General features: G+C 40.0%; 1 protein-coding gene across 3 annotated transcripts in view; it reads left to right on the forward strand.

Moving 5' to 3' along the window:
* The first annotated feature begins 7652 nt into the window (after nt 1–7652).
* rcbtb1 (regulator of chromosome condensation (RCC1) and BTB (POZ) domain containing protein 1) overlaps nt 7653–26676 on the forward strand; it is a 31035-nt gene continuing 12011 nt past the window's right edge. For 2 of the 3 annotated variants that reach the window (XR_011962503.1, XM_072584548.1), the window contains exons 1-6: nt 7653–7802; nt 11462–11612; nt 14752–14918; nt 17177–17335; nt 21347–21454; nt 23415–23557. Coding sequence is in view for 2 of the 3 variants with exons in the window: in XM_072584548.1 (XP_072440649.1) it covers nt 7677–7802; nt 11462–11612; nt 14752–14918; nt 17177–17335; nt 21347–21454; nt 23415–23557 (854 nt within the window). In the remaining variant the exon portion in view is untranslated. The remainder of the gene's footprint in view (nt 7803–11461; nt 11613–14751; nt 14919–17176; nt 17336–21346; nt 21455–23414; nt 23558–26676) is intronic. The other variant, XM_072584549.1, reaches the window with a different exon arrangement.

Consider the following 26676-nt stretch of genomic DNA (forward strand, 5'->3'; position numbering starts at 1 on the left):
TTGGGTTGGGATATCTATTCAGTATGGATGAATTGGACCAAAGGGTCTGTTTCCATGCTGTACATCTCTATGACTCTAGATTAGAGTGGTGCTGGAAAAGCACAGCAGGTCAGGCAGCATCCAAGGAGGAGGAAAATCGACGTTTCGGTCACAATAGGTGGATTGGGGTGGGGATGAAGGTGATAGGTCGGAGAGGACGGTGAAGCGGATAGGTGGGAAGGAAAATTGACACGTTGGACATGGTTGAAGAGCTTCAGGGCAGAGGAGATGACCTGGTGGTAGCAGTGAGACAGAGACTCACTGAGATCTTTGCAGAGAGAGGTAGGCATCCTTGCAAGAGGATTTGCAGTAAGGTTAAAATCAACTAGGCAGAATTGAGGACTACAGATCCTCGAAATCAGAGTCTAGATTAGAGTGGTGCTGAAAAAGCATAGCAGGTCAGGCAGCATCCGAGAAGCAGGAATATTGACGTTTTGTGCAAAAGCCCTTCATCAGGAATGAAGGCAGGGAGCCTCTGGGATGGAGAGCTAAATGGGAAGGGGGTGTGGCTGGGGAGAAGGTAGCAAAGAGTACAATAGGTGGATGGGGGTGGGGATGAAGGTGATAGGTCCGAGAGGAGGGTGGAGCAGATAGGTGGGAAGGAAGATTGACAGTTCGGACATGGCTGAAGAGCTTCAGGGCAGTGGAGATGACCTGGGGGTTGCAGTGAAACACTATGACCCTATGGAGCTGCTCGGGACGAATCTCACAAAAACCACTGAATCTTTTTCCAGAACTTCTTTACAAAGGCTTTCCTGAAAAAATAATTCAATAGTATTTCTGTAAACTGCATTCTTTCCACTCAATAAATTCTTCATGTATTTTGTATAATATTGTAATCTTTCTTGAATCGATTATGAAATCAAAATGTTCACATCAATGCAGTGTTGAGCGAGTGCTGCCTTCTATTTAAACATCATACCTAGACCTTCTAGTGTTGGGGAAGGTCTCCTACTCAATATTCGACCAGCAATAATTCATCACTAAGATGGATGTCTTGTCAAAGGGAGCAGCTCCACTGAGCGGAAAACTATTAGTTCTTACTGATCCAACTTGAATTTCCTGTCCATTGCTCTAACTGTGGGTAACTGGTAGGGAGAATATCGCACACAGGATCGATGGATGTGATCTGTGATCTATGATCTGCACTGACAGCCTGGGGACAGAATGACACCAACCGGCCGAAATATCACGTGACCTCAAGGGACCGGTTCTTGGTTGATACGTTTCCCTGGCAGCAGTTCCGTCATGAAACCCCACGTGATCCTCAGAGCCCAGCCTCCAATGCGACACGTGATCCTGAGCGGGACGTGACTCCGTGCAGCCCTACCTCCAATGCGAAACATCACTCCAAATGGTGCCCCGCCTCCGGTACTACACGTGACCCTCAGCGAACCGAGCCCCGACCAATGCGGCACGTGACGCCATCCAGCCCCGCCTCTAATAAGTGGCACGTGATTCCCATGGAAACCTCGCCTCCAGATTGCACGTGACCCTCAGCGACCAATGGAGAAGTGTGTGCCGTGGGGCCCCGCCTCCATTGTGGCACGTGATCTCCTGGGGTTCCTGGCGTCGTGCGGCCGGTTGACGGTGTGGGGACGGAAGTTAAAAATAACTTTACGATGATCGTAAGGCTGTATACCTGGATTTACGTTTGTGCGGTTTTTCAGCTACAACCTGCTTGTCAGGCCGGGCCCATGGTACAGAGGTAGATCAACACAACTCACGCTGCTCAGCCAAAGGAATCTACTTCCCATTTTAACTTAAATGTCACCTGTTTTTCTGTGGGTTCCTGACTGAAGGATGTGAACGACCATGGCTTGGTAGCTTCTAAATCGATGCGTAGGTTTTGAGCAAAAAGTGCAGGAATGTGCGGAAGAACTCTGTGAGTTCTGTCGATCTGGAACATTACGGTGGTGGTGGTGGTGGTGGTGGTGGAGGAAGCAGAGTTGCACAAATCTGATCGTCAATCGGGACGGTCTTCTCAAAAGGAAATTTGCTGGCTGTCGGGCAAATAAGCTTGCACGATATCAAATCGCGATAGACATGGAAATGGGACTGTTAGATTACCTCATTGAACTGGATGGCAACCTCCAGTGAAAAAAGGACTCATTTCCCCTTCCCCCACCTCACCCCAGTTCCAAACCTCCAGCTCAGCACTATCCCCATGACTTGTCTGGACTTGTCCTACTTGCCTATCTCCTTTTCCACCTATCCACTCCACCCTCTCCTCCCTGACCTATCACCTTCATCCCCAACCCCACTCACCCATTGTACTCTATGCTACTTTCTCCCCACCCCCACCCTCCTCTAGCTTATCTCTCCACGCTTCAGGCTCACTGCCTTTATTCCTGATGAAGGGCTTTTGCCCGAAATGTCGATTTTGCTGCTGCTCGGATGCTGCCTGAACTGTGCTCTTCCAGCACCACTAATCCAAAATCTGGTTTCCAGCATCTGCAGTCATTGTTTTTACCTAGTTGATTTTAACCCCTCTGATTACTGAGTTCAGAAAATAACCATGCAATTCCTGTTACTTTGTTGCAGGCTGTTTTCCATATGTATAACAGTAAAGGACGTAGTTGGCAGCATTACAAATCTAGAAATGTTGCCCTTGTCAGTTAACATAAATGAAATGCGACATATGTTGTACTGTCACAAAGTAATGGTGGCTAGTTTAAGAGCAGCTGGTAATCATTTCTAGAGTTGCCATTTTTATTTTGTTTTTATTGAACTACCCATGTTCAGTGTTAGAAGTAATATGTTTATATGTGCAAGTTAGTAAATGTCGCTCATAGTGCACTTGATCCTTGAACCTGTAATACTGAAAGGTCAGTTGGGTGCAGCTGTTTCTGTCTTTAGGAGCACAACCATAACTTGAGGAGTAGAGCACAGTCTAGGCTGACAACTGAGAGAATGTTGCACTTTTGGTTGGGACATTTAAATGTTGGCTTTGTCTTTCTGTTACAGTCACAGAAAGAAGACACCCATTTATGGTAGCATTTTTCACAATCATCCAACATAAAGTATATTGTGATCAATTAAGTACTTTTGAAGTGTAGTCACTGTTGTAATGTAGGAAATCAAGCAGTGAATTTCCACAAAACAATGTGTTATCACCAGAAAATTAACATCACAAGAAAACAAATTGAGGAATAAATATTGGACAGAACAGTGGGGCTCCTTGCTATCTTTGAAATATTGCCATTGGATCTTTCAAATCCACCCTAGGGGTTAAGTGCACGAAACACTGTATAGGACAAACAGGCAGACAATTAGCAATCTGCATCCACTAACACCAACCAGCCACTAAACGCCATGATCAGCTGTCCCAAGTAACCTCACACACATGACAAGGACCACAAATTCGATTGGGACAACACAACAATCCGAGGACAGCCAGAGACTTTCTAGAGGCACGGCACTCATCCACGGACTACATCAACCAACGTGTAGACTCAATATACCAGTAATAACAACAAGCAACCAGAAGCAGCAGGAACTGAACCAAATAAATTCCAGAAGAGAGAGTACAGCAGGTCTTCATAGGAGGTTCCAAAGCACTGTAGCTGTCACCTAAACAGGGACAAAATGTCTGCAAATCAACTTCCCAGCTTGGTGAAAATACCCACAACCATGGCATACCAGAATAATAATAGCAATAGAAATTAGAAAGAGTATTGCAGGAAGAGGCTAAGGCTGGAGTAAGGAAACTTCAGAGGAAGCTTGAGGAAAGAATGGCAGACTGTGCCACAACAAATAATAAAATATTCTTAAAATATATTAAGAGTGAAAGATAGAGTGGGGCCCGTAAGGAACAAGAATAGTAATCTCACTGAAGCAAAAGATATGGCAGAGGCACTAAATGAATATTTTGCTTCTCTCTATACCAATTTAGAAGATGGTTACCGTGGCCTAGTTGAAAACACAGATGTTGAGCAACTGAACAGTGTATTGATAGATAAAGAAGAGATGCACAAAGGCTGGCAGCACTCCAGGTAGAGAAATTCCCAGGCCTGGATGGGATGCATCCTAGACTGCTGAGGGAGTTAGGGGAGAAATTACGGAGCAGTTGACAGAAAATTTCCAGGCCTGCCTGAACACAGGACTAGTTCTAGGGGACTGGTGGATTGCAAATGTGACACTGTTGTTTAAAGTAGTAACAGTATAATAACCCAGGAAACTACAAACCTGTCAGCTTGATATCAATAGTAGGAAACCTGATGGTGGCCATAATATGAGATAAAGTAAATGTACACTTAGGAAAAAGTAATTTAATATGAGACATTCAGCGTGGCTTTGTCAAGGGCAGGTCATGTCTGACAAATTTAATTGAGTTCTTTGACGTAGTGACACAGGCAGTGGAAGATGGTAGTGCTGTGAATGATGTATATTTGGACTTTGAGAAGGCATTGGATATGGTACCCCATGTCACATTGGTTAGCAAATTACAAATGTCTGGGATTGATAGGTCATTGTGGAATGGATTAGAAGTTGGCTGAAAAGATAAGAAACAATAGAAATAAATGGGCATTTCTCATTTTGGAGATGAGTTGAAAGTGATGTTCCCAAGGTATTGGAGTTGGGACTTTTGCATTTTATGACTTATATAAATGATTTGGAGATGGGTGTAGAGAGCAGAATCTCTACATTTGCAGATGATACTAAACTAGGGAGAATAGTGAATTGTGAGGATGATGCTGAGCGACTTCAGAGGGACATTGAAAGTTGACCAAATGGACAAGCACCTGGTAGTTCAGTTTCAATGGAGAGAAATGTGAGGTGATACATTTAGATGGAAGAACCATGGAGAGGCAATTTAGGCTTAATGGTACAACTTTGAGGGGAGTACAGGAGCAGAGAGACTTCAGGGTTCACATGAAGGTGGCTAGACACATTGAAACAATTGTTAAGAAAGCTTCTAAGATCCTTGAGTTTATAAATAGTGTAAAAGCAAAGAAATGATGCTTCATCTCCTAAAATCATTGGTCAGACCACATTTGGAGTATCGCATTCAGTTCTCGGCACTTTATTTAAGGAAGGATGTTAAAGCCTGAGAGAGAATTAAAGGGCAGTTTACTAGAATGAGACAGGAATGAAGGATTTTAAATATGTGGAAAGATTAGATTAGGCTTATTCACCATGGAGCAGAGAAGATTAATATTATTGTTCAAAATTATGAACAATTTTGACAGGGTAAGGAAGGATATTATTGCGTTGCCAAATACCAGACTAATGCCATTTACAGGTTCACTGATGACATCACCATAGTCAGTTGAATCTCAGATAGCGATGAAACAGACTACAGATGGGACAGTGAAGACCTGGAAAAATGGTGCACTGAGAACAACCTAGTTCTCAATGCCAGCAAAACCAAGGAACTCATTATTGACTTTCGGTGGGATGTTACTCATGCCCCCCCCGCCCCTACACATTAACAGTACAGAGGTAGAATACGTGGAGAGTGTCAAGCTCCTGGGAGTGGTCATCCACAACAAACTTTCTTGGATTCTTCATGTTGATGCATTGATTACAAAGGCCCAACAATGTCCCTTCTTCCTCAGGCAGCTGAGGAAACTTGGCATGACAGCAAATACTATTGCCAACTATAGGTACACCATTGAGAGCATTCTGTCTGGATATATCATTACCTGGTATGGCAACTGTACCATTCAAGGACGGTTACAGAGAGTGGTGAACTCGGTCCGGACAATCACAAAGGCCAACCTCCCATCTGTAGAATCCATCTACCAGGCCCACTGTCAAGGAAAGGCTGGCAACATTCTCAAAGATCCACCCCACCCTGGCAATGTTTTTCTACAATCTCTACCATCGGGGAGAAGGTACTGAATCCTGAACACACACACACACACACACACACACACACACACACACTAGCCGATTTCAAAACTGTTTCCACCCTACTGTTGTTAGAACACTGAATGGACTCACACACTCTTAACATTCGCCTATACCTGTGTTTTTGTTTTTGCCGCTGTTTACATATTAGTTATTTATCTAAGCTACTTAACTCTGTGATCTGCCTGTATTGCTCACAAGACAAAGTTTTTCACTGTGCCTATGTACACATGTTGATAAATTCAATTCAGTTCAATACTCTGAATCTACTCGATGGTATGCCAGTAACAGAGGATCACAATTTCGAAATAGTCTGCAAGAGAGCTAGGAGTTCGATGAAGAGAAACTTCTTTAATCAGAGAGTTGTTAGGATTTGTAATGTACTGCCTGTCAGAGTGGTGGAAGCAGAGGAGAGGTGGATATTTTTGAAAATGAAGTTAGAGAATCACTGAAATAGGGCTGGAGAGTGGGACTAGCTGGGTAGCTCTTTCGGCAGCCGGTATAGACACAATGGGTTGAATAGCTGCCTCCTGTTCTGTAAAATTCTGTAATTCTATGATTCTCAGCTTTATCCATTTATCACAAACATCAGCGAGTTTATCTTAGGAACAAAAACAGAAATTGTCTGAGGAACTCAGCAGATTGACAGCATCCACGGGGAGAATATAGAGTTATTCAGTGACCCTATAGAACCATTCAGATCTGGGGTGAATATACTGTTAAATAGAAATATCCAAAAGTTGCTGTTTGAGTTGTGCTGTTCATTAGGTTCACAAAAACAGCATCTCGCTGTCTTTTATCTCTGACATGCACAGCATGATATGCAGTTGCAATATTTGCTTGATCGCAGTATTTGTTCCCAACGTTTAATCCATCACCATGATCCATCCACGTGTGCACCCTTTGTTAGGATCATTCCCTGAATGGAAACATTCTACTTAATCTTTAATCAGAGCTCAGTGCCCTTCACTGAAAAAAGGAAGCTTGTTTAAGTCTTACTCCAGGCAGTTAACCTGCAGAAAATTACTGTTTGTAAAATGATATATCCCAGTGAATGTTTCTGGAGTAAAAAGAAGGGACTATTCCTGCTAAAAGCAGCTGCAAATGTGGTCTTTTAGGGGCTATGAAAATAATAAGTGTTAGCACAGAGTGAAGGTGGATGACAGAATTATGGTACAATGCTCGGTTTATAGGCCAGGAGAGAAACACTAAAGTGGGAAGAGTCATATTAGTCAGGTGTAACTCTCACCTTTCACACTTGTAAACTACAATATAATATCTGAGCTACTGGATGTACTTTGGACTAGTAATTAATAGACGAAAAGCCCTATTGACAATATAATGACTCTGGTATACCCGAAATAAATGTACAAGACCAAATGTAATTACCTTCTCTTTTTTTACTTTCAATTTAATCTGTTTGCTTGTTAAAGTTGTTTTCTGTACTTCATTTGACATTCAGTTCATTCGTGGTTTTGATACTTGAATGCAGTCCCTTCCATTGTTTATTTCAAAATCCATGAATCTGATTCTTTATGGTGATACCATTGGTTTCAGGTTCTTTCCGATCTCTCGTTTCCTTCACTGCACCATTATTAGTTCAGACTTGCAGCAGTTCTTTGGGCGAAAATGTTTTGAACTGAAGAATGCAATGCCATGTTCAATTATAACAGAAATCAAAAGTGTTGAATTCTCTTCCATTTCTTTCAGAGTCACTGCTGAAGGATGGAGGAACTATGACTGGGTGATGACTTTAACCGACTGTCCTTAAGCAAGCAGTCATGGTGGATGTTGGGAAGTGGCCTGTGTTCAGCTTGCTTTCCCCACAGGAAATTAAATCAATTCAGCAAGCCTGTGTCTTTGGTACTTCAGCAACTGAGGCAATCTATGTCACAAAAAATGACGAAGTAAGTCTTGGGATGACTTTTTATAACTTTGAGGTATATCCCTTTCAAAGTAGATCCTAAAAAGAAACCAATAGAATCATGGATGCTGTAAATCAGAAACAAAACCAGAAATTGCTGGAAAAACTCAGCAGGTCTGGCAACACCTGTGGAGAGAGGTCAGAGTTAATGTTGACTCTGATTTCACTGCACAGATACTGCCAGACCTGAAGACCATAAACAGCCTTTTATGCTAAACAATTACTGATCTTTACATGACGAAAATAAACCATCTGCTTCCTGTAATGAGATTAAGTAAGTGAAGATGTCTGGTTCTCTGCCTGCCTCCATGACCTGTTCCTGTTACCTTCCAATTTTTGGCAGAGCAATGGCGGGATCAGACCTGTCAACCTGCAAGTTAACTAGTTTTGGTGGGTGCAAGGGTGTGGGAGTACCCAGTTGTTATGGTCAATGTATGCTTTCAGTACTGTGGTTTTGCAATTGTTAGCTGTTTGCCTTAACTTTTTTAAACTGTAAACTTTATAACCTTATTTTTTCATTTCAGTTTTTTTTTTGTCTGTCTATTTAAGTTTCAGTTCTGTAAGTGCTTTCATTTTAATTTATACTGCTTAATATTCACCCCTTTTGGAAAGTTGTTTCTTTTCCAACATTTTATCTTTTAATCTTCCAATTTTATCCTGAATCTTGCTGCATCATGCTACAGAATTATAAACATAAACAAGTCTTTCAACCCAAGAACATGCCATTGTTGATGTCCCATACAAGCCTCTTCCTGCCCACCTTCATCTAATGCTAAGAACATTTCTTTTTATTCCCTTCCTCCTCATAGTTATTTAACTGCCCATTTAGTGTATGTCTGCTGTTTGCTTCATTTGCTCCCTGTGAAAGCACGTTCTAAACACTGACCACTCCCTGAGTACAAAAGATTCTTCTGGAGTTCCTATTTTGGTTAATTAGTGCCCCTCATACACTTAGGATCCTAACTTAAGACTTGTTTAGAAGTAGAACCATCTCATGTCTGATTGTGTGTTATGGACTAGGCTAGATCACTCAAAACCTTCTTAAGCAGGCAGCCCCAGACCATAACTTTGCTATTTGTTTCACTAAGTGTACACTGAAAATTATCCAGAATAAGTTAGCTAGGTTGACAACTAGATTTTAAAACAGACAAAAAAAATTCACAAAATTACACAATGAAACATAAAGAACAGAATAAAGAACCCCTGCAGAACTCAGTCTATCCAAACGAAAGTTAATTATGCTGTTCCGAATATACACAACCGTCCCAATAAGCAAACTCCCTTTAAAAACCAGTATAAATGAAATTCATGCTTACAGGTTGAAGTTGAAGGGCAGAAAAGAGAGAGACAAAGAGTTTCCACACAGCTCACTATTGAACTCCTCACCAGTTCAATGCAGCTGGAGAGCTGACCACTCCCTTCATACAGGTCACTTCTAAAACATGACCACTTTGGCCTGAAGTCTCATCTGTTTACGTATAAACAAAAGGCCTCTCAAAATCCTTTTCATCCCTGTACCAGACCAGACTAATGGGAGCCTGACCTGGTTTATTACCGCTTTGAAAATAATCAAGGACCGAGTATCCTTGAGCCAAGGAACCGCTTTTTCTTAAAAAAAAAGGGACTAGCTTTGTGACACATGTCAAACCTTTCATAACCTTAATAACCCCTACCAGGTCATTTCTTTTAGAGAAAGGCTTGTTTAATATTTCCTGAAAGTTGTAACCTCTACATTCTAGTATCATTCTCGTAAATCCTTTTTTGAATCTTCTTCAAAGTGTCTATCACCTTTTCACAATATGGAGACTAGAACAGTTCACAAACTCTGTGGTCTGATCAAGGGTCTGTACAAAGTTAATATAATTTGTCTGTCTTTCAGTTCAATTCCTCTAGAAATGAGCACAAGTACTTTGGTCATTAACATGTGTGACCAGTTTTAATGAATTTTATGTCTGTACCCCAAATCTCCCTATTCCTCTTCAAAATTTAGATGTTTATTTTCCAATAAGTGTGTGGTCTCCTTATCCTTCCTACCATGATGTGTTGTCTCAGACCTTTACATTGAAACTTATTTAAAATTACACATCCTTTCTACAATTGTATTAATGTTCTTGCATTTTGTTGCATTCTTCCTATAATTATTCATCTGTACTAACTCACACTGCCCTAAAATGTATTGAATTTAAAACTTTTAAAATTTATTTAATACCTTAATTCAAATTATTTGTCTAAAGTTATGACATATAATCTGCATTCAGGAGGTTATTGAATACTTGGATAAAGATATTATGCAGGCAAATGGGAAGAAAGTCAGAAGTCACATGACACCAGGTTATAGTCCAACAGGTTTATTTGAAATCACTAGCTTTCGGAGTGCTGCTGCTGCTGATGGAGGAGCACTCCGAAAGCTTGTGATTTCAAATAAACCTGTTGGACTATGACCTGGTGTCATGTGACTTCTGACTTTGTCTACCCCAGTTCAACACTGGCACTTCTGCATTTTGGGAAGGAAGTAAGAGATTGGCACTAGGTAATGATGCTTATTTAACAAATTGGTACAAGCATGAATGCTTCCTTCTGTTCCATTACACTTCTGTGATAATGTTCCTAGTACCAATTCTTGTGATACACCATTTCCCGGTTGTTTCCATCCGCATAATGATCTTTGATCCCCACAACTCGCACACTGTTTTGTAACCAGCTTGCTACGTCCAACCTGTAACTTGTACAGTGATTCCCAAGTTCTGACCAAAATTCAAATCTTCTTTTTGGTACCTTATTGGAGGCTTTCTGTAAATGTATTTACATTTTATATTTAGCATGAAAGAGATCTAGTATAATAAGTAGAAGTAAAAACAGTTGCATGCTTGAGTGGTTAGGATCTGGAATGCATTGCCTGAGTGTGTGATGGAACCAGGTTCGGATAAAACATTCAAGAGGGAATTAGATTATTATTCATCTCTGAAGAATATTCGAGCCTACAGGAAGAAGATGGCAAAGTGACAGTCTCAAACTGTTCCTTTGGAAAGCCAGCATAGATCTGATGAGTCAAGTGACCCCCTTCTATGCAGCAATCACTCTCTGATCCTAATTCTTTGATGACTTAATGTATACTCTTATCCACGATATTTGCTACTACTGCAAATAATTCAATAAGGTTGATTGAGGATATCAATTGCTTTCAAAATTCATGCTAATTACACATTCAGTTTCTAGGTTTTTTTTAGTACTACTTTGACTGAGGTTTTCATATCTATCTTGCCACTGACATGATGCTAATTAACCTATAATTCCTGCTTTAGTTCTGTCTAGAAATAATAATAGCTGCTCGCCAGCCTTCTGCCACACTCACATTTCAAATAAAATTGTGTATATCGAAATGCACACTGCAAATAGAAATAAAAATAATCCTGCTTTTAATAGAAGATGTGAATGCAACCCCTCCAGACAATAGTGTTTTTCTCTCTCAATTTAAATAGTTAATCAGTTTAGGAATAGTTACCTTTTGCTGCGAACGGAATTTGCGCAGCTTTCTTTGAGATACACAAGGTGCACAATAACCACTTCTAGTAAGTGATTTGAGTAGCATATCTTGACGACTAGCTCACATGGCTCACTGAACTCGAACCACTTCTGTTTCAGGTATTTGCACTTGGGGTAAATTGCAGTAACTGCCTAGGAATTGGGGACGGTCAGAGTGTAGTTACACCAAAGAAAATAGAAGCTTTGTGTGGGAAGAAAATAATTTCTCTCAGTTATGGAAGTGGGCCACATATTTTACTTGCAACTAAAGGTAAGCATAAGTTCAACTGTAACAGCAATTTCCAATGTATTTTTCAAGATTTTCCAGTTGTCAGCCATGGCTCAGCAGTAGTTGTCTCACATCCTTAAACAGAAGGCTCTGGGCTCAAATCCCTTTCAGAGACTGCAGCACACAACCCAGGTTGATGCTTCAGTGTAGTACTGAGAGTGTGCTGCCTTCTGTCAAAGTTAAACTAAGGTCCTTCTGGTTCCAAAGTTAAAATTTCCCGTGGTACTAGTCAAAGAACAGGGGAGTTCTCCTGGTCAGTACAGAACAACCTCAGTTATCTGAATTTCAGATTATCTGAACAAGATCTCAAGCTCCCATAATAAAAACGTCCCATAAAAACACTGGTGCAATGATAGTGTCTTTTGTTTACAATGATTAAAAGTATATTGTGATTACCTGTCCTGAAGAACATGTAAAAATGCTGTCAACAACGAGGAAACACAAGCACCTCAAGCAACAGCGACTGGGTATTTTTAATGTAAGTGTTAGTTACACTGCCCTTTGCAAAAGTATTGGGTCGTTTATGAAGAAAATGGCAGAGAAAGTAAATGCATGAGAGAGGCAGTGCTTCTGTCTTTCTATCACGACACTGAGTTCAGATGAAACTGACAAATGCTCTTGTGATTTTAGAAGCTGTTTGGAACCTTGTTGAATGCTGTGATTTCCATATTTTTGTGATGGTGAGGATTTAGTCCTTCTCGGTTTAACCGGACTTGTGCAATTTGCTCCTCGCAACCTGGAATATTGCTCTAGTATTACTTCCTGCTGTTAAGATAATTCTGAACAAAACATTTAAAACCTGCAATTTGCAGAACGTAAAGAATAGTTCGTTTAAATAGCAGACTCATCAAAATGATAGATTTAAACAACCTCTCTGGTAGAGCACAGTGTTTGATCCTCTAATCTCTTCCAGAAATATGTAGTGTTTAAGGAATATTTGAGGAATTGGCCTTCACCTCAATGAATTTTATTTACAGAAAAAAGTGATTTTATTTGTAAAATATCATGAATGTTTAAGCAATATCCAGTGTTTGCACACATTTTATTGATTGAATGAATAAAAACTCTGTAAACATGTTTTATTTTACATTTTATGTTCAGTATGGCTTCCTTTCCTTACAATCAGATCAGTTATCCGAACAAAAAGGCTTCCGCCCATCTCGTTCAGATTATTGAGGTTGTTCTGTATTTATTAATGAATGTTGCTAAAACTGATTGTGATCATTCTGCATTACTGATTTTGAAACAAAGTGTCCAGAAATGGACTGTGTTTCACTTCTTAGATCTTTGACTGTCGAGTGCTTCGAGTGATTCTGAAGTTATGAAAGGTGCTGTGAAAATGCAATGTGTTTTCCTTTTGGTGTTTTCCTATAACATTAGAAATGTTGAGTTTAATACCTGGCAAGCTAGAATGTTGTAAACCTCTCACCTGAATGCATCTACCTGGAGTGATCAGAGTTGGTGCTTTTCTACAGCTGATTGAGTTTTTGTTGCATATTGATGCATTTGTCAAAACTTTTCTTTATCACATTGGATATTCATCTGTAGTTGGCAGGTATTTGATCAAATGGCTGATACTAACAAATGACGAAAGAACTGTTTAGTTTTAACAAATTAATATGATGTTCTAAGGTGAAATCTTGTTGATAATAGCACAAAAGAGGCTAGATTTCCCTGCAAATCTAAACACCTTTTTATGTGATGGATTTATCACCATTGTCCCTCAATCAACCTCCTCAAAGACAGATTATCTGATCATTATCATATTCCTGTTTATGGACATTCATGCACAAATTGGTTGCCACATTTCCTGTATTATGACAATAATTACACTTCTGAAAATCATAACTAAGTGTTTTGATCATGAAAGATTTCTATATAAATATATATTTTGCTACCTTTTCCTCAAGTACATTCCTATAACAGGATGTTCGTAAGGTGTGGAAGCAAATTACAGCAGATGCTAGAATCTGTACTAAAAACAATCAATGCTGGAGATCATAGCGGGTCAGACAGCATCCACAGAGAGAGAGCAAACTGACGTTTCAAATCTAGATGACTCTTCATCTCGACTTGAAATGTTAGCTTGCTCTGTCTCCATGGATGCTGTCTGACCCGCTGTGATCTCCAGCATTGATTGTTGTCTATGAGGTGATTAGGTTTTCAAATTGGCTTTGAAATCTTGAACTGCATCAGCTGTTTTCTCTGGCTAACATTGTTTCCATTGTGGCTGTTGCAGCTTCCCTCAATTTAGGAGAGTCATAGAAATCTAGAGGACAGTAAAAGGCCCTTCAACCCATTGTTTTTGACCCAGTGCAGAAGCAAACAACAATTATTCTAATTGTATTTTACAGCACTTCCTAATACTCACTTTGTATGCATCCTATGTACACATTTCAATACTTCATAAATGTTATGAGTTTCTGCCTCAACCATCTTTACAGGCAGCAAGTTCCAGATTCCCATCATCCTCTGGGGAAATAGTTTTTCCTCATGTCTCCTATAAAATTTCTACTCTTGTCTTAAAACTGTGCTCCCGGTCATTGATTTGTTCACAAAGGGGAAAAGTTATCTATGCTCCTTGTGATTTTATACATCATCATTGTCCCCTCCCGAGCTTCTCTGCTCTAAGGAAATGTCTTTGACAAAACAAAGCTGTGTTTGTTTTGTGCCCTATTCTTTCACAAAACTATGATTGTTCCAGTGGAGAGATTGTAATTGATTGTATTGCATCAGAGTTCTCTGATGGAAGTGTTTGTTAATCAAGTTTGTTGGCTTGAGCTTATAGCGTGTGATTGAATGTTCCTTTGTCTTGTGCCACTGCACTTGATGTACTTGCTCCAGGAGCCAACATCCAGTGGAAATGGCAGCCCTTGAGGTGGCACTTTGGCTTAGATTGTATGGGTGAGGAAGAGAAGAAATTTTCAGGGTGGATTCTGCTTTACCTGCCTCTGAACCAATCCAGATAAAAAAAAATTGCTCTGCGAAAGTGGGACTGATGTTATTCATTTGAAATACAAAAGGTACTTAGATTTCTGGGCAGCACCCGAATCTGTGGCTGCCATCTTCAAATAGTCTCTGGAGCTTTTCAGTCACTTCCAACCATTATGATCTTTTTCAGATGGAGAAACTTATTCCTGGGGCCTCAACAGTTATGGCCAGCTGGGTAATGGGACAACTGGTCCGGGCTCATTGCCTTTCCTTGTCTCAAGCATGTTCTATGACAAGACAGTATTGGAGGTTGCTTGTGGTTCCAATCACTCTGTGATCCTAACAACAGAAGGCGAGGTGAGAGCTGACTTGTCCAATGTAGTCTCCGTTATTTGTTTGATACCTGTGATCTAAATTTATCTTCACTTGTTTCCCAACTTTACAGTTGTAAAAGTTAATCTTTTTAAAGTGTCTAATGCAGTGGGGATGGTAGAATGAAGAGCTTCTTGAATTAAATTACCTTGCACGTTTGTTTTCATTGAACTGTACAACCTAGAAGGAACTAATTCAGTCCATTTTACCTGAACTTGCTCTTTGAAACAATGATGTCATTCTGCACCCTTTCCAAGCCCTTGACAACCTTGGGTGCCGTAAAGAAAATAGTATCCGAGCATAAATTGCCCTCTCTTAAAGCAATTCCTGGCCTAATTCCTTGTGAAGAGCTTTTGCCAGAAACATCAATGCTCCTGCTCCTTGGATGCTCCCAGACCTGTGCTTTTCCAGCACCACACACCCCCCTCTCTTAAAACAATGTCAAGTCACTATCAGATGTTATTAGGAACTGTCTGGCTTCGTGTGTTCAAAGATTTATTTACACTATGCTCCGAAAGCAGATGTATTTATGATCTTTCAGCCTTAGTGTTTGCAAATAGGCATTTTTTGGATGCCAAAAATGTAGTACTGGAAAAGCATAGCAGGTCAGGTAGCATCCGAGGAGCAGGGGTATTGATGTTTTGGGCAACAGCTCTTCATCAGGAATGAAGCTTGAGAGCTGAGATGAAAGGTGTGGGCGTGGGTTTTGCAATTCCTGCAGTGGCAGGGGAAGTTGCCGGGATGGGAGGGTGGGTTGTGGGGGACATGGACCTGACAAGAGAGTCACGGAGGGAATGATCTTTATGGAAAGCAGATATGGGAGGGGAGGGAAATGTATCTTTAGTGGTGGGGTCCGTATGTAGGTGGCGGAAATGGCAGAGGATACAGAGGTTGGTGAGTGGAAGGTGAGGATGGGGGGTGGGGGGGTTTTGTCCTTGTTGGAGTTGGAAGGGTGGGGTTTGAGGGCAGAGGTGCAGGAAGTGGGATGAGATGCACTGAAGGGCATCATTGACCACGTAGGAAGGGAAATTGCGGCCTTTGAGGCAAGAGGCCATCTGGTGTGTTCTGTGGTGGAACTGGTCCTCTTGGGAGCAGATGTGGTGGAGGCGGAAGAATTGGGAATAAGGGATAGTGTTTTTACAGGATGCAGGGTGGGAGAAGATGTTGTCCAAGTAGCTGTGGGAGTCAGTGGGTTTGTAGAAGATGTCAGTGTTGAGTCGGTCACTTGATGGAGATGGAGAGGTCCAGGAAGGGGAGGGAGGCGTTTGAGATTGTCCAGGTGAACTTAAGGTCAGGGTGGAATGTTTTGGTGAAGTTGTTGAACTGTTCAACCTCCTCGTGGGAGCACAAGATGGCGCCGATATAGTCATCAATGTAGCGGAGGAAAAGGTGGTGCCGGTATAACTGTGGAAGATGGACTTTTTAATGTAACTAACAAAGAGACAGGCATAGCTGGGGCCCATGCAGGTGCCATGGCACCCCCTTTCATCTGGAGGAAGTGGGAGGATTCAAAGGAGAAATAATTGAGGGTGAGGACCAGCTCAGCCAAACGAATGAGAATGTCAGTGGAAGGGTACTGGTCGAGACAACTCCTCGGATGCTGCCTGATCTGCTGTGCTTTTCCAGCACCACACTTTCGACTCTGATTTCCAGCATCTGCAATCCTCACTTTCTCCTAATTGTTGGATGCTACCTGTTGAAAGATGGGATATCTATTGTACTGGTTCTGAGCTTTAAAGCTGAAGATCAATTTAGAATTTCCGTTGTAAAATACTTTCAAATGTGACCTTATACTTGAACACAAATATATGTATGCACACAACAAAGATTTTCACACATGTATGTCGACATAAAAATTTGTAGAAAATAGCTATACACACTATAAAGTTGAGGCACACAACAACACATGAACTTTAAAATATAAATTGACCAGTCAGCTGAATATATGGTGTGCATGATTGAAGTGCTGCACTCTAGAAATATTTCATGTTTGTCTCAAGTGCAACATTACAGTACAGTGTACATGCATGAATGGAACATTGAGTTAATTTCTATTAGTTAAAGAATTATTTAATCTTTTGCAAAATTAGATCCCCAAATGTTAGAGCCAATACACGCATGATCTTTTCATATTTGAGAATCTGCTCTGTTTCACTTAATACCATTTTATACATGACAATGTGACCTTGCTATTTTTTTCCACAATTTAAATAATCTCCTTTCTATGTCTAATTGGATAACAGGTCTACTCCTGGGGTCACAACAACTGTGGGCAGGTTGGATCAGGATCCACTGCAAGCCAGGCAACACCACGGAGAGTAACAAACTGTTTGCAGAACAAGAGGGTTGTTGCTATTGCTTGTGGTCAGATATACTCCATGGCTACAACAGATAACGGAGAGGTAATTATTTGTTCAGATCCAGTATACTATGTAACATTGTGTTGTTGTGCATATGTTAGTGGAAGAATAATGAGGGCACTGCAGTGATATGAAAAGGTTGCCTTTTACTGATGTTATACTGATCTAATTTGGATGAGCAAAATTAGCAATGGCTTTTCTGCAGGCTCAGTTCATGAGTTAATAGTCATGATAAGCACAGAGGAAGAGCAGCCCAGTTTTTGAAAACCCTCTATGACCATGATTTTTTTTTTGGTTAAAGCTTCAATTTGCATCAAAGTCCAAGTAATGGGGTGAGAAAATGGTGGGAGTGGGTTTGTATTTGGTGGAACATAAAATTGTCTGGATTGATGCTGCGCAGAACACTAAGTACGATTGTACAAGTTGTGGATTCGAGTCCAACTGTGGAGGCTTGAGCACAAGATCAAGGTTGATGCCTCAGTGGAGCTCTAGCGAACTGCTACAGTGTTAGAGCCATTGTTTTTGAGCTGAGACATTAAACCGAGGCACTTTCCACTACCTCAGATTGCATAAAAGGTCTAATGGCAGTATTCCAAAAAGAGCAAGGGTATTTTGACTCGTGGCCTGGGTAGTACTTAGCTGATTCAACACCAATAATGCATGACTGTTTGTGAGCCATTATTGTCCACAACTTGGCTGCAGTGTCTCCTGCGATACAAAACTGACAATGTTGGCTATAAAGCACTCAGAGACACCCTGAGGTCATAAAAAGCACTGCATAAATGCACGACTGTCTTTTTGAATTTGTTGACGGGTTCTAGCATCTTACAAATTGTAATCAGATCATTTGCATGGTTTATCGATGAAATTTTGCACTTTGATTGCAACCTTTTAATGACTACTTTGGACAGATTTGCATTGTGGGTAAGAGAAATACTTACAATTGCCCTATACTTATCTAATTGCCTGGTACCTCTGGGCGATGCAGTGTGATGAGTCTGCAGCTAAATATGTTTGAGGTTAGAGAGCTTCTTCCTGAATTTAGATTTAAATGCAGAGGGGGAGCTCTGGCCCTGTGCACCTTCTAATGGCTGAATTAATGCTGGAAAATTGTTGCAAAGATTGCAGTACAGTGTGACTTTGGTGCTTTGAGCTCAGTGTTCAATATTTATCTCAGTGTTACCATAAAGCTGTCATCTCAGAGTGAGAAGATTGTGGGTTTAAACCTCACTTGGTTCCTTTAGTCCCTACTATGGGCTAACATTGTGGTGCAGTGCTGAGGGAGATTTTCCAGTATCCTGATCAACATTTATCCTTCAAAATCCACTACCAAATCATTTGTCTAGTGCTCTGTTTTTGTGGAAACTGTGAATTATATAAATGCCAGTTCTAAGTTATGCCAGGAGCATACATGTGCAAAGAGACAGAGACAATGATACCTTGTAAACAATGGAAGGAGCTGCTCTGTTCAAGGTTAACGTGGAGACCAGTAATTTTTTTCTCCGAGCTTTAGGCCATGGTTATGATGCTTCCGTACCCACAGCACTGCCTCTATTGCCCTCCTATAGCTGGCCCTTTCTCATAGATTAAGGAGTTGAAATGACTATAACTGTAGCTCATTTTGTCAATGTGAATGTGAGGATGAGGTGTATTTCCTTTCCTTGAGAATGCTGGGTAAAAATCCAACCATCAAAAGGCCAAGGCTGCACAAGGGATTGGTTGTCACTTTTTAAAAACTAATTTACATGAAATAAAGATATAGTAGTGCTGTGCCTGCACTGGCAAGACTGCAGATGCAGTGTGTGATGTCAGTTGAAAAAACATGTGGCTTGTTGCAACCAGTGTTGCCAGGGTTGGACGATCTGAGCTATGGAGAGAACCTGAACAGGCTGGGGCTGTTTTTCTTGGACCATTGGAGGCTGAGGGGTGACCTTATAGAGGCTTACAAAATTATGAGGGGCATGGATAAGGTAAATAGACGAAGTCTCTTCCCTGGGTTCGGGGAGTCTAGAACTAGAGGGCATAGGTTTAGGATGAGAGGGGAAAGATATAAAAGAGACCTAAGAGGCAACTTTCACGCAGAGGGTGGTATGGGTATGGAATGAGCTACCAGAGGATGTGGTGGAGGCTGGTACAATTGCAACATTTAAAAGGCATTTGGATGGGTATATGAATAGGAAGGATTTGGAGGGATATGGGCTGGATGCTGGCAGGTGGGACTAGATTGGGTTGGAATATCTGGTTGGCATGGACGGGTTGGACCGAAGGCTCTGTTTCCATGCTGTACATCTCTCTGACTCTATGACAGTGACACCACTAGCCCTGTCTGCACTAGTGCTGATATTCAGAGTAATCACTCCATTTTCTGGGAATTTACTGTGTGAAAATTGGCTGCTGGATTTCCCTGCAAAATACTGTGGCTGCACTCAAAACTAAATTACACTGAATAGCTTTGGAGTGACCTCAGATCACAAAAGGCATTCTCATTTTTACTCTTTACAGAACTGACTAAAACTTCATTGCTGCTGTAACAGTCAGCTTGGATCAGAACACAGGAACAGTGAGGTTAGGTGGAGTTGTTCATTTTGTCCTGCACGCCTAATATTTTACAGGCCATTTGCCAGAACAATGCCAAGTTAATTCTTGTATATCCTTTCAACATTATTCCTTCAAATGGTCGTTTGTCTGTCATCACTTAAATTTATTGAGAGGGCTATATAGAGTTATAGACATTATACAGCAGGGAAACAGACTCTTCAATCCAACTTGTCCATGCTGACCAGGTAACCAGGTATCCTAAACTGATCTAGTCCCATTTACCAGCATTTGGCCCATATTCCTCTAAATCCTTCCTATTCATATACCCATCTACATGCCTTTTCAATGTTATAATTTACTCACCGCCACCATTTCCACTGGCAGCTCATTTCATGCTCTGTGTGAAAAAGTTGTCCCTTGGGTACCTTTTAGATTTTTCACTTCTCACGTTAAATCTGTGCCCTTTAGTTTTGGACTCCCCTTCCCTCGGGAAAAGACCTTAGATTATATATCTATCAATGCCCTTCTTGATTTAATTAAATCCGTATAAGGTTTCCCCCCCTCAGCCTCTGATGCTGTGGGGAAAATAGCTGCAGCATGTTCAGCCTCTTCCTTTAGCTCAAATCCTCCAATCCTGGCACCATCATTGTAAATTTTTTCTGAACCCCTCATTGGTTAATCAAAGATTGCAAGAAATAGGAACAAGAGTAGGCTGTTCGGCCACTCGAGCCTGCTTTGTCATTCAGGTAGGATTGTAATCGATCCAAAATTTGTCACGGCCACTCTCCTGCCCCTTCCTTGTAACATTAATTCCTCATCCTGATCAATAATCTCGCTATCTCTGCCTTAAATGTGCACAAGGTTTTGCCACCACAGCTTTCTGTGGCAAGGAATTTCTTTGGAGTCTCAACCCTCTGAGAAGAAATTCCTCATCATCTCAGTTTTAAATTGGTGCCTCTTTATTCAGACACTGTGTTCTCTGGTCCTAGAGTCTCCTTTTTAACCTGTCAAGACTTCTAAGAATCCTTTATGTTTCAAACAGATGCATGGATAGGTAAGTGGAGAGACAAGTTAAATTGAAATTGATCTCCTCTTCAGGGGATGTAGACATCGCGAGCTGGGCCAGCATTTATTATTCATTCCCAAGTTATTCTTGAGCAGTAAAGTTCATAGATATGCTCAAACTTATGAAGGTAGATTGGGAGAAACTTGTTGCATGGCAGGAAGGTCAGTTACCAGAGGCAGTAAGTTTAAGATAATTCACAGAAGAGTGATAGCAATGTTTTCTTTACTTCATGTGCTGTTATTAACTAGAATTCACAGTCTGAGGTTTAATAGCAATGTTCAAAAGATATTTAGATATAAATTTAAAAACAAAGAAGAAAGCGCTATGGGCAAAGCATAGGTGGAGTGAGAGTAATGGATTCACTTTCAAAAAACTAGTTCTAACACAGTTAGCTGAATGACTTCCTTGAATACTCACTGATTCTATATATATTTGTCTTCTTTGTGTAGGTGTATGCTTGGGGTTACAATGGCAGTGGTCAACTGGGAACAGGAATCAGTGGAAACCACCTTACTCCTTGCAGAGTGACTGGGTTACAAGGAATTTGTGTCCTTCAGGTAAATATCCTTGACTCATCATCACCTGTTTTGTTAATTTATGTAAAGCAGATTGCTTTTACTGTCTGTTAGATAAAGTATGTTAGACAGTTACGAACCTGCCTGAAATAGTGAATAATGTTTTAAAATTACCTAGCAGATTTTTAAAAGTGAATTCATGTCTCACCCTGTCATTAAAAACAACTTTACAAATTAGCAAATGAGTAAAATTAATCAATACGATTTTGTTTTTCTAGATACAAAGTTAAGCACTGTGTGTAGTGTGAAAGCATTTTGGTGTTCCACTGGTGTTCGTTTCAATCAGATAGTTTACTTTGCAGCAATATATAAGTGTGTGACCTTGGTAATAACATTATACATTGATGGTAGTTTAGTGGTAAAAGACATTAACCCAAAGTTCCTAACTAATGCTGTAGTGACATGAGTTCAAATCCTATCTGGCAGCTGAAGGAATTGAAATAAGCACAATGGTTGAATTTAGAATTAAATGCTAGGCATATTAATAATCACAAAATACCAGATTATTGCAAAAACCCACCTGGTTCACTCATGTCCTTCAGGAGCAGCAATTTGCCTACGTTTAATTGCAAATATATAGCAATGTGGTTGACTGTAACTGTATTCTGCATGAACTGAACTGAAAGGTGTTATAGGCCACTGGTACCTAGAGAAGGGGACAACAATATGCTGGATTTGCCAGTGGTGCTCACACCCCAAGAACCGACGTGGGGGTGGGGGTGTAAAGGCAGGTGGGGTGTAAAGGCAGATGGTGGAAAACTGTGAAATAAAAACAGAGACTGCAGGAGAAATTAAGCAGATCTGGCAACATTTGTGGAGACAGAATCACGGTTAACACTTTGAGTTCAAAAAGAAATGGGACTGTGAATTGAAATTGTGTGGTCTGCAGTTTATTGGGAATTGGTTTGTGAAATTGTTGGTGGTTCTCATTTGTTGGAAATCAAAATGCAATACAAAAAGATTGCTTTGAATAAATGTTGAATAACAAGGTACTCACTGCAGCTTAATTCAGAACTCGCACAGGATATTATCGGAGAGCCAAAAATTACAACTCCTGATCATTAATTTCAACTCCAATTTTCATCCCAGAGAGTACTTTTGTAATTTATGCTGATGCTGCCTGACCACCTGTGCTTTTCCAGTGCCGCACGTTTTGACTCCGATCTCCAGTACCTGCAGTCCTCACTTTCTCCCACCCCAGTCCAACACTGGCTCCTTCACATTATTGGTAGAAAAGAGCAGTTAGTGTTGGTGCTATTGTGGAAAGTTTGCATAAAGTTTGCAGGAGGGTACTGGGGTATATTCATAAGAGGTATAAAGCAGAGATAATAGAGTAGGAGGCATGGACATTAGGTGGATTCAACATTAATGGCAACGTAATAAAGTTCAAATTTGACCAATACCATGCGAATGTGCAGCATGTGATTGGTAAGGTTAGTGAGTTACAGACACCGATAATTACATAGAAGTATGATGTTGTGGGGTTAATGGAGACTTGACTCAAAACTGTATAGCTGGGTACTAAATATCCTTTCAATACAAGTGCTCAGAAAAGGAGAATGGTTGGCAATATTGATTAAGGAGAACGTTGTTTCTCTCCAGCATTGCACTGTGGAATTGAGAGAGCAAATAAAAAAGCACAGAGCATGAGATGAAATATTAATTTAAACGCCAATCAATGATTCTTTCAAACATTCTTTCTCGTCAGAAGAATAACAATAAATGAAATCTAAAAGTAATGTAGTAATTTAGTAACTAAAAGTTTTTCAGTCATTGTTATTGTTGTCATTAGATTAACATCTGTGTAATAACAAAATTATATATGCTTCTTACCTCTCAAACTACTGATCAATATTCAACATGCCCTAATTGAATGCATTCACAACTTTGAAAATTTTGTTTTAGGATTTATCATAGCTGATGAATGTTATTCTACTTCCAGACTGTCTGTGGTTCTGCTCACACACTCGCACTAACAGATGAGGGCTTGCTATATGCCTGGGGAGCTAATACATCTGGGCAGCTGGGTATTGGAAATAAAATCAATCAGCTGGTCCCAGTGCTGATCACTGTGGAGAAAGAAAGGTACTGTTGTTTTGTTTTTACTAAAATTTAACAATTACTTGACATTATATAATCAGCTCTCTCTGTGTAACAGGACTGTCCAGAAAACTGACTTCACCTTGCCACTTAACACACAAGCAATTGGCATTGGCAAAAGGTTGGAGTAATAGTAATGATGTTGGTGTGGAGAACAGGAAAGGCAAAATTCTCTTCCTCAGCATCTCCATACATCTGCAAAAGTCTTGCAAGTAGATTCAAAAGTAACAAAGAGAACTGGATAATTAATAGCATATATTTTCAGGACTATGAGAAAAAGTAGGATAAGTGGGACAAACTAAATAAATGTTTGAGTATCAGCTCAGGAACATTGGCACAATGGTCTCTTCCTATGATTCCTATAATTCTAAATTGAGTTGAACAGTTATCAAACAATTCCTACAGTGCAGAAAGGGGCCACTCAGCCCATCGAATCTGCACCAATCCGCTGAAGAGTATCCCACCCAGACCCAGCTTGCTACCCTATCCCTGTAACCCCGCATTTTACCATGGCTAATCCAACTAGCACTCACATCCTTCGTCGCTATGGCCAATTTAGCATGGCCAATTCACCAAATGTGCACAACCGCTGTGCCCTGCAGAAACCCATGCAGACATAGGGACAACATGTGAACTCCACACAGACAGTCACCTAAGGCTGGAATCAGTGTCTGTGGTGCTCTGAGGCAGCAGTGCTAACCACTGAGCCACTGTGCCAACCCTAAAGTCTCGGCTGGAAGCCACTTGGTTTGGTCAGTCTGGGGATTGAAACCGTGACCTTTGTATTATTAGCATTGTGCTCTAGCTATTTGAGCTGATCATCTTTATAATAATAATCAATGTACTGTTTATTCAGAGATGGCCCAATGACTAATTGTCATATGTACACAAGTTTGTACTAAACATCCAACTTGTTCAGTATGTCAGAAGGCCAGAGTGTCTGGGGTTAAAAAAATTCTGCCTGCCTGTCTCTCTCTCTCTCTCTCTCTCTCTGCCTCATATGTCAGCTGCTGGTTTCGGAAATTGTATTATAGAGGTTGTTCACTTAGCCTTTGTATTTTTAGCATTTGTTAACAGAGTCGAAAAAAGCAAATAAAAAACCATTTGGTGCATTGTAACTGTGATGGCCTTTTGAAAAAGCTGTCCAATTAGTCCTGCTTCTGTGTTCTTTAGGGATAGCCAAGATGATTTTTCAAATGCATGTCCAACTCCTTTTGAAGGTTACCACTGATTCACCTTCCACCATCTTTTAATGTAGTGCAATCCAAGTCATCTTATCTTGCTGCATTAAAAATTCTCATTTCCCTTCTCGTTCTTTTGCCAATTACCTTAAATCCATACCTCCTGGTTGCTGCTCCACCCACCAATGCAACCAGTTTTTTTCTCATTTGCTTAATAAAACCCTGCCTAATATTGTTCAACGTATTCTCCTTAACTTTCCTGTAACCTTCCGTAATTTGAAAACTGAAATTAATCCTCAGTTTAATTAGTGTTGCTCTATTTAATGTTCTTGTTTATTACCTTATTTATTTTGCTTAAAGGTGGTGAGTTAATTAAGTCTCAGCATTATTAAACAAGCAGAATAATATTCAGGATATTGACCAAGAGGTTGCACTGTACTTACTATTTCAAACATACTGCTTTGCATATGCAAGAGCACACAGAAAAGCTTTAGCCATAATCTTTTAAAGCTCTTTCAACTCAGGAAATCATCCTTTAGATTGTAAATGTGCAAGTGCAATTTCATTATTTGGGAAAATTCAGAGAGGAAACAGAATAGTCTTGCTCGTCTATAACAGGGTAATTATTGAAATCAATATTTAATGTCACAGTGAAATAACTTTTGGAGAAATCTAAAATGACTGGAGATAGCCAACTGAATTTGTAATATCTAATCCATGTTTAATGAACCTACTTAGAGTTATGGAGGATTAACAATTGTAGTAAATAGGTGAATGTCTACCTATGTAGTTTATATAAATTTGTAGAAGGTATTCAATTGTGTTCTACCTATGATTAAAGCACAAGGAATTGAAGGTAAATTATTAGTCTAGTTAGGAAACTGGTTAACTAGCAAAACCTCAGGAGAAGGACTAATGCATATGCACTTGAATTACAGTGAATTGATGAGTGATGTCCAATGGGGTCAGTGCTCAAATCAGTTTGAAAGGACTTGTATGAAAGAGTGTCCAGACCTCTGACAACATCGTGCTACCTCATTGAATTGTAAGCCTCTGGTTTAGCTAACATTTATGGAGTGGGGTTTGAACCTTTGATCTTCTGAAAGAGAGGCAATAGTGCTACGACTCATGGCTGACAATATACTTGTGATAATTTAATATGTACGCTATTCCTGTGACAGGAATGTATTTTATTTGATTAGGAAAGTATTCTAACAGGAATAGAATTTTCAATGTTATCCAGAGGGTAAAGATTTAATATTGCCACCTTTTTTTTTACAAGAGGCAGAATAATCCTCTGATATTAAATAAATAATATTTTTGGGTTTTTTTGTTTTGGTTTTCCACAGCTTACAAATTGAAATAAAGGAAATTAATGGGAGTTTAAATTGATTTTAATACATCTGGATTATAAAGTTTATTCTTGTTTAATCATGTCTGTCAGGATCCAGTATTAATGATTACTTAAATCAAAAATATTAATCTGGGAATTAGAGTCAGAGTCATAGATCTTCAGGAAATGCAATCTTCTCTTTAATGAATTTGTGCACAATTAGTGAAACTTATTAATTGATACAGAATGTATTTAAACATGTACATTTTTAAAATTTCCTCCATTTGTTCACATCAATTTCAATACTATTTGCTGCTACAGACTTACTCTCCCAAAATATTTTGCAGAGAATAGCATTGGCATTTTTGTCTCATTTGAGGGAGTTTTATTGAAAATCCATCAATTTGAAACATTAACTCTATTGATGTTGTTAGACCTGCTGAGTATTTCCAATACTTCCTTCTATTTCAGATTTACCATATCCATTGTTTGTTTTTGTTTCTGTTGTGCTGTTTGTTGTATGACACACAGATAAATGGAATGTTGTTGCCATTGTGTAGGATGTGCTGTTATCAGCCAAAATGATTTGT

Source organism: Chiloscyllium punctatum, chromosome 15, assembly GCF_047496795.1.
Source record: "Chiloscyllium punctatum isolate Juve2018m chromosome 15, sChiPun1.3, whole genome shotgun sequence".
NCBI classification, from domain to species: Eukaryota; Metazoa; Chordata; class Chondrichthyes; order Orectolobiformes; family Hemiscylliidae; genus Chiloscyllium; species Chiloscyllium punctatum.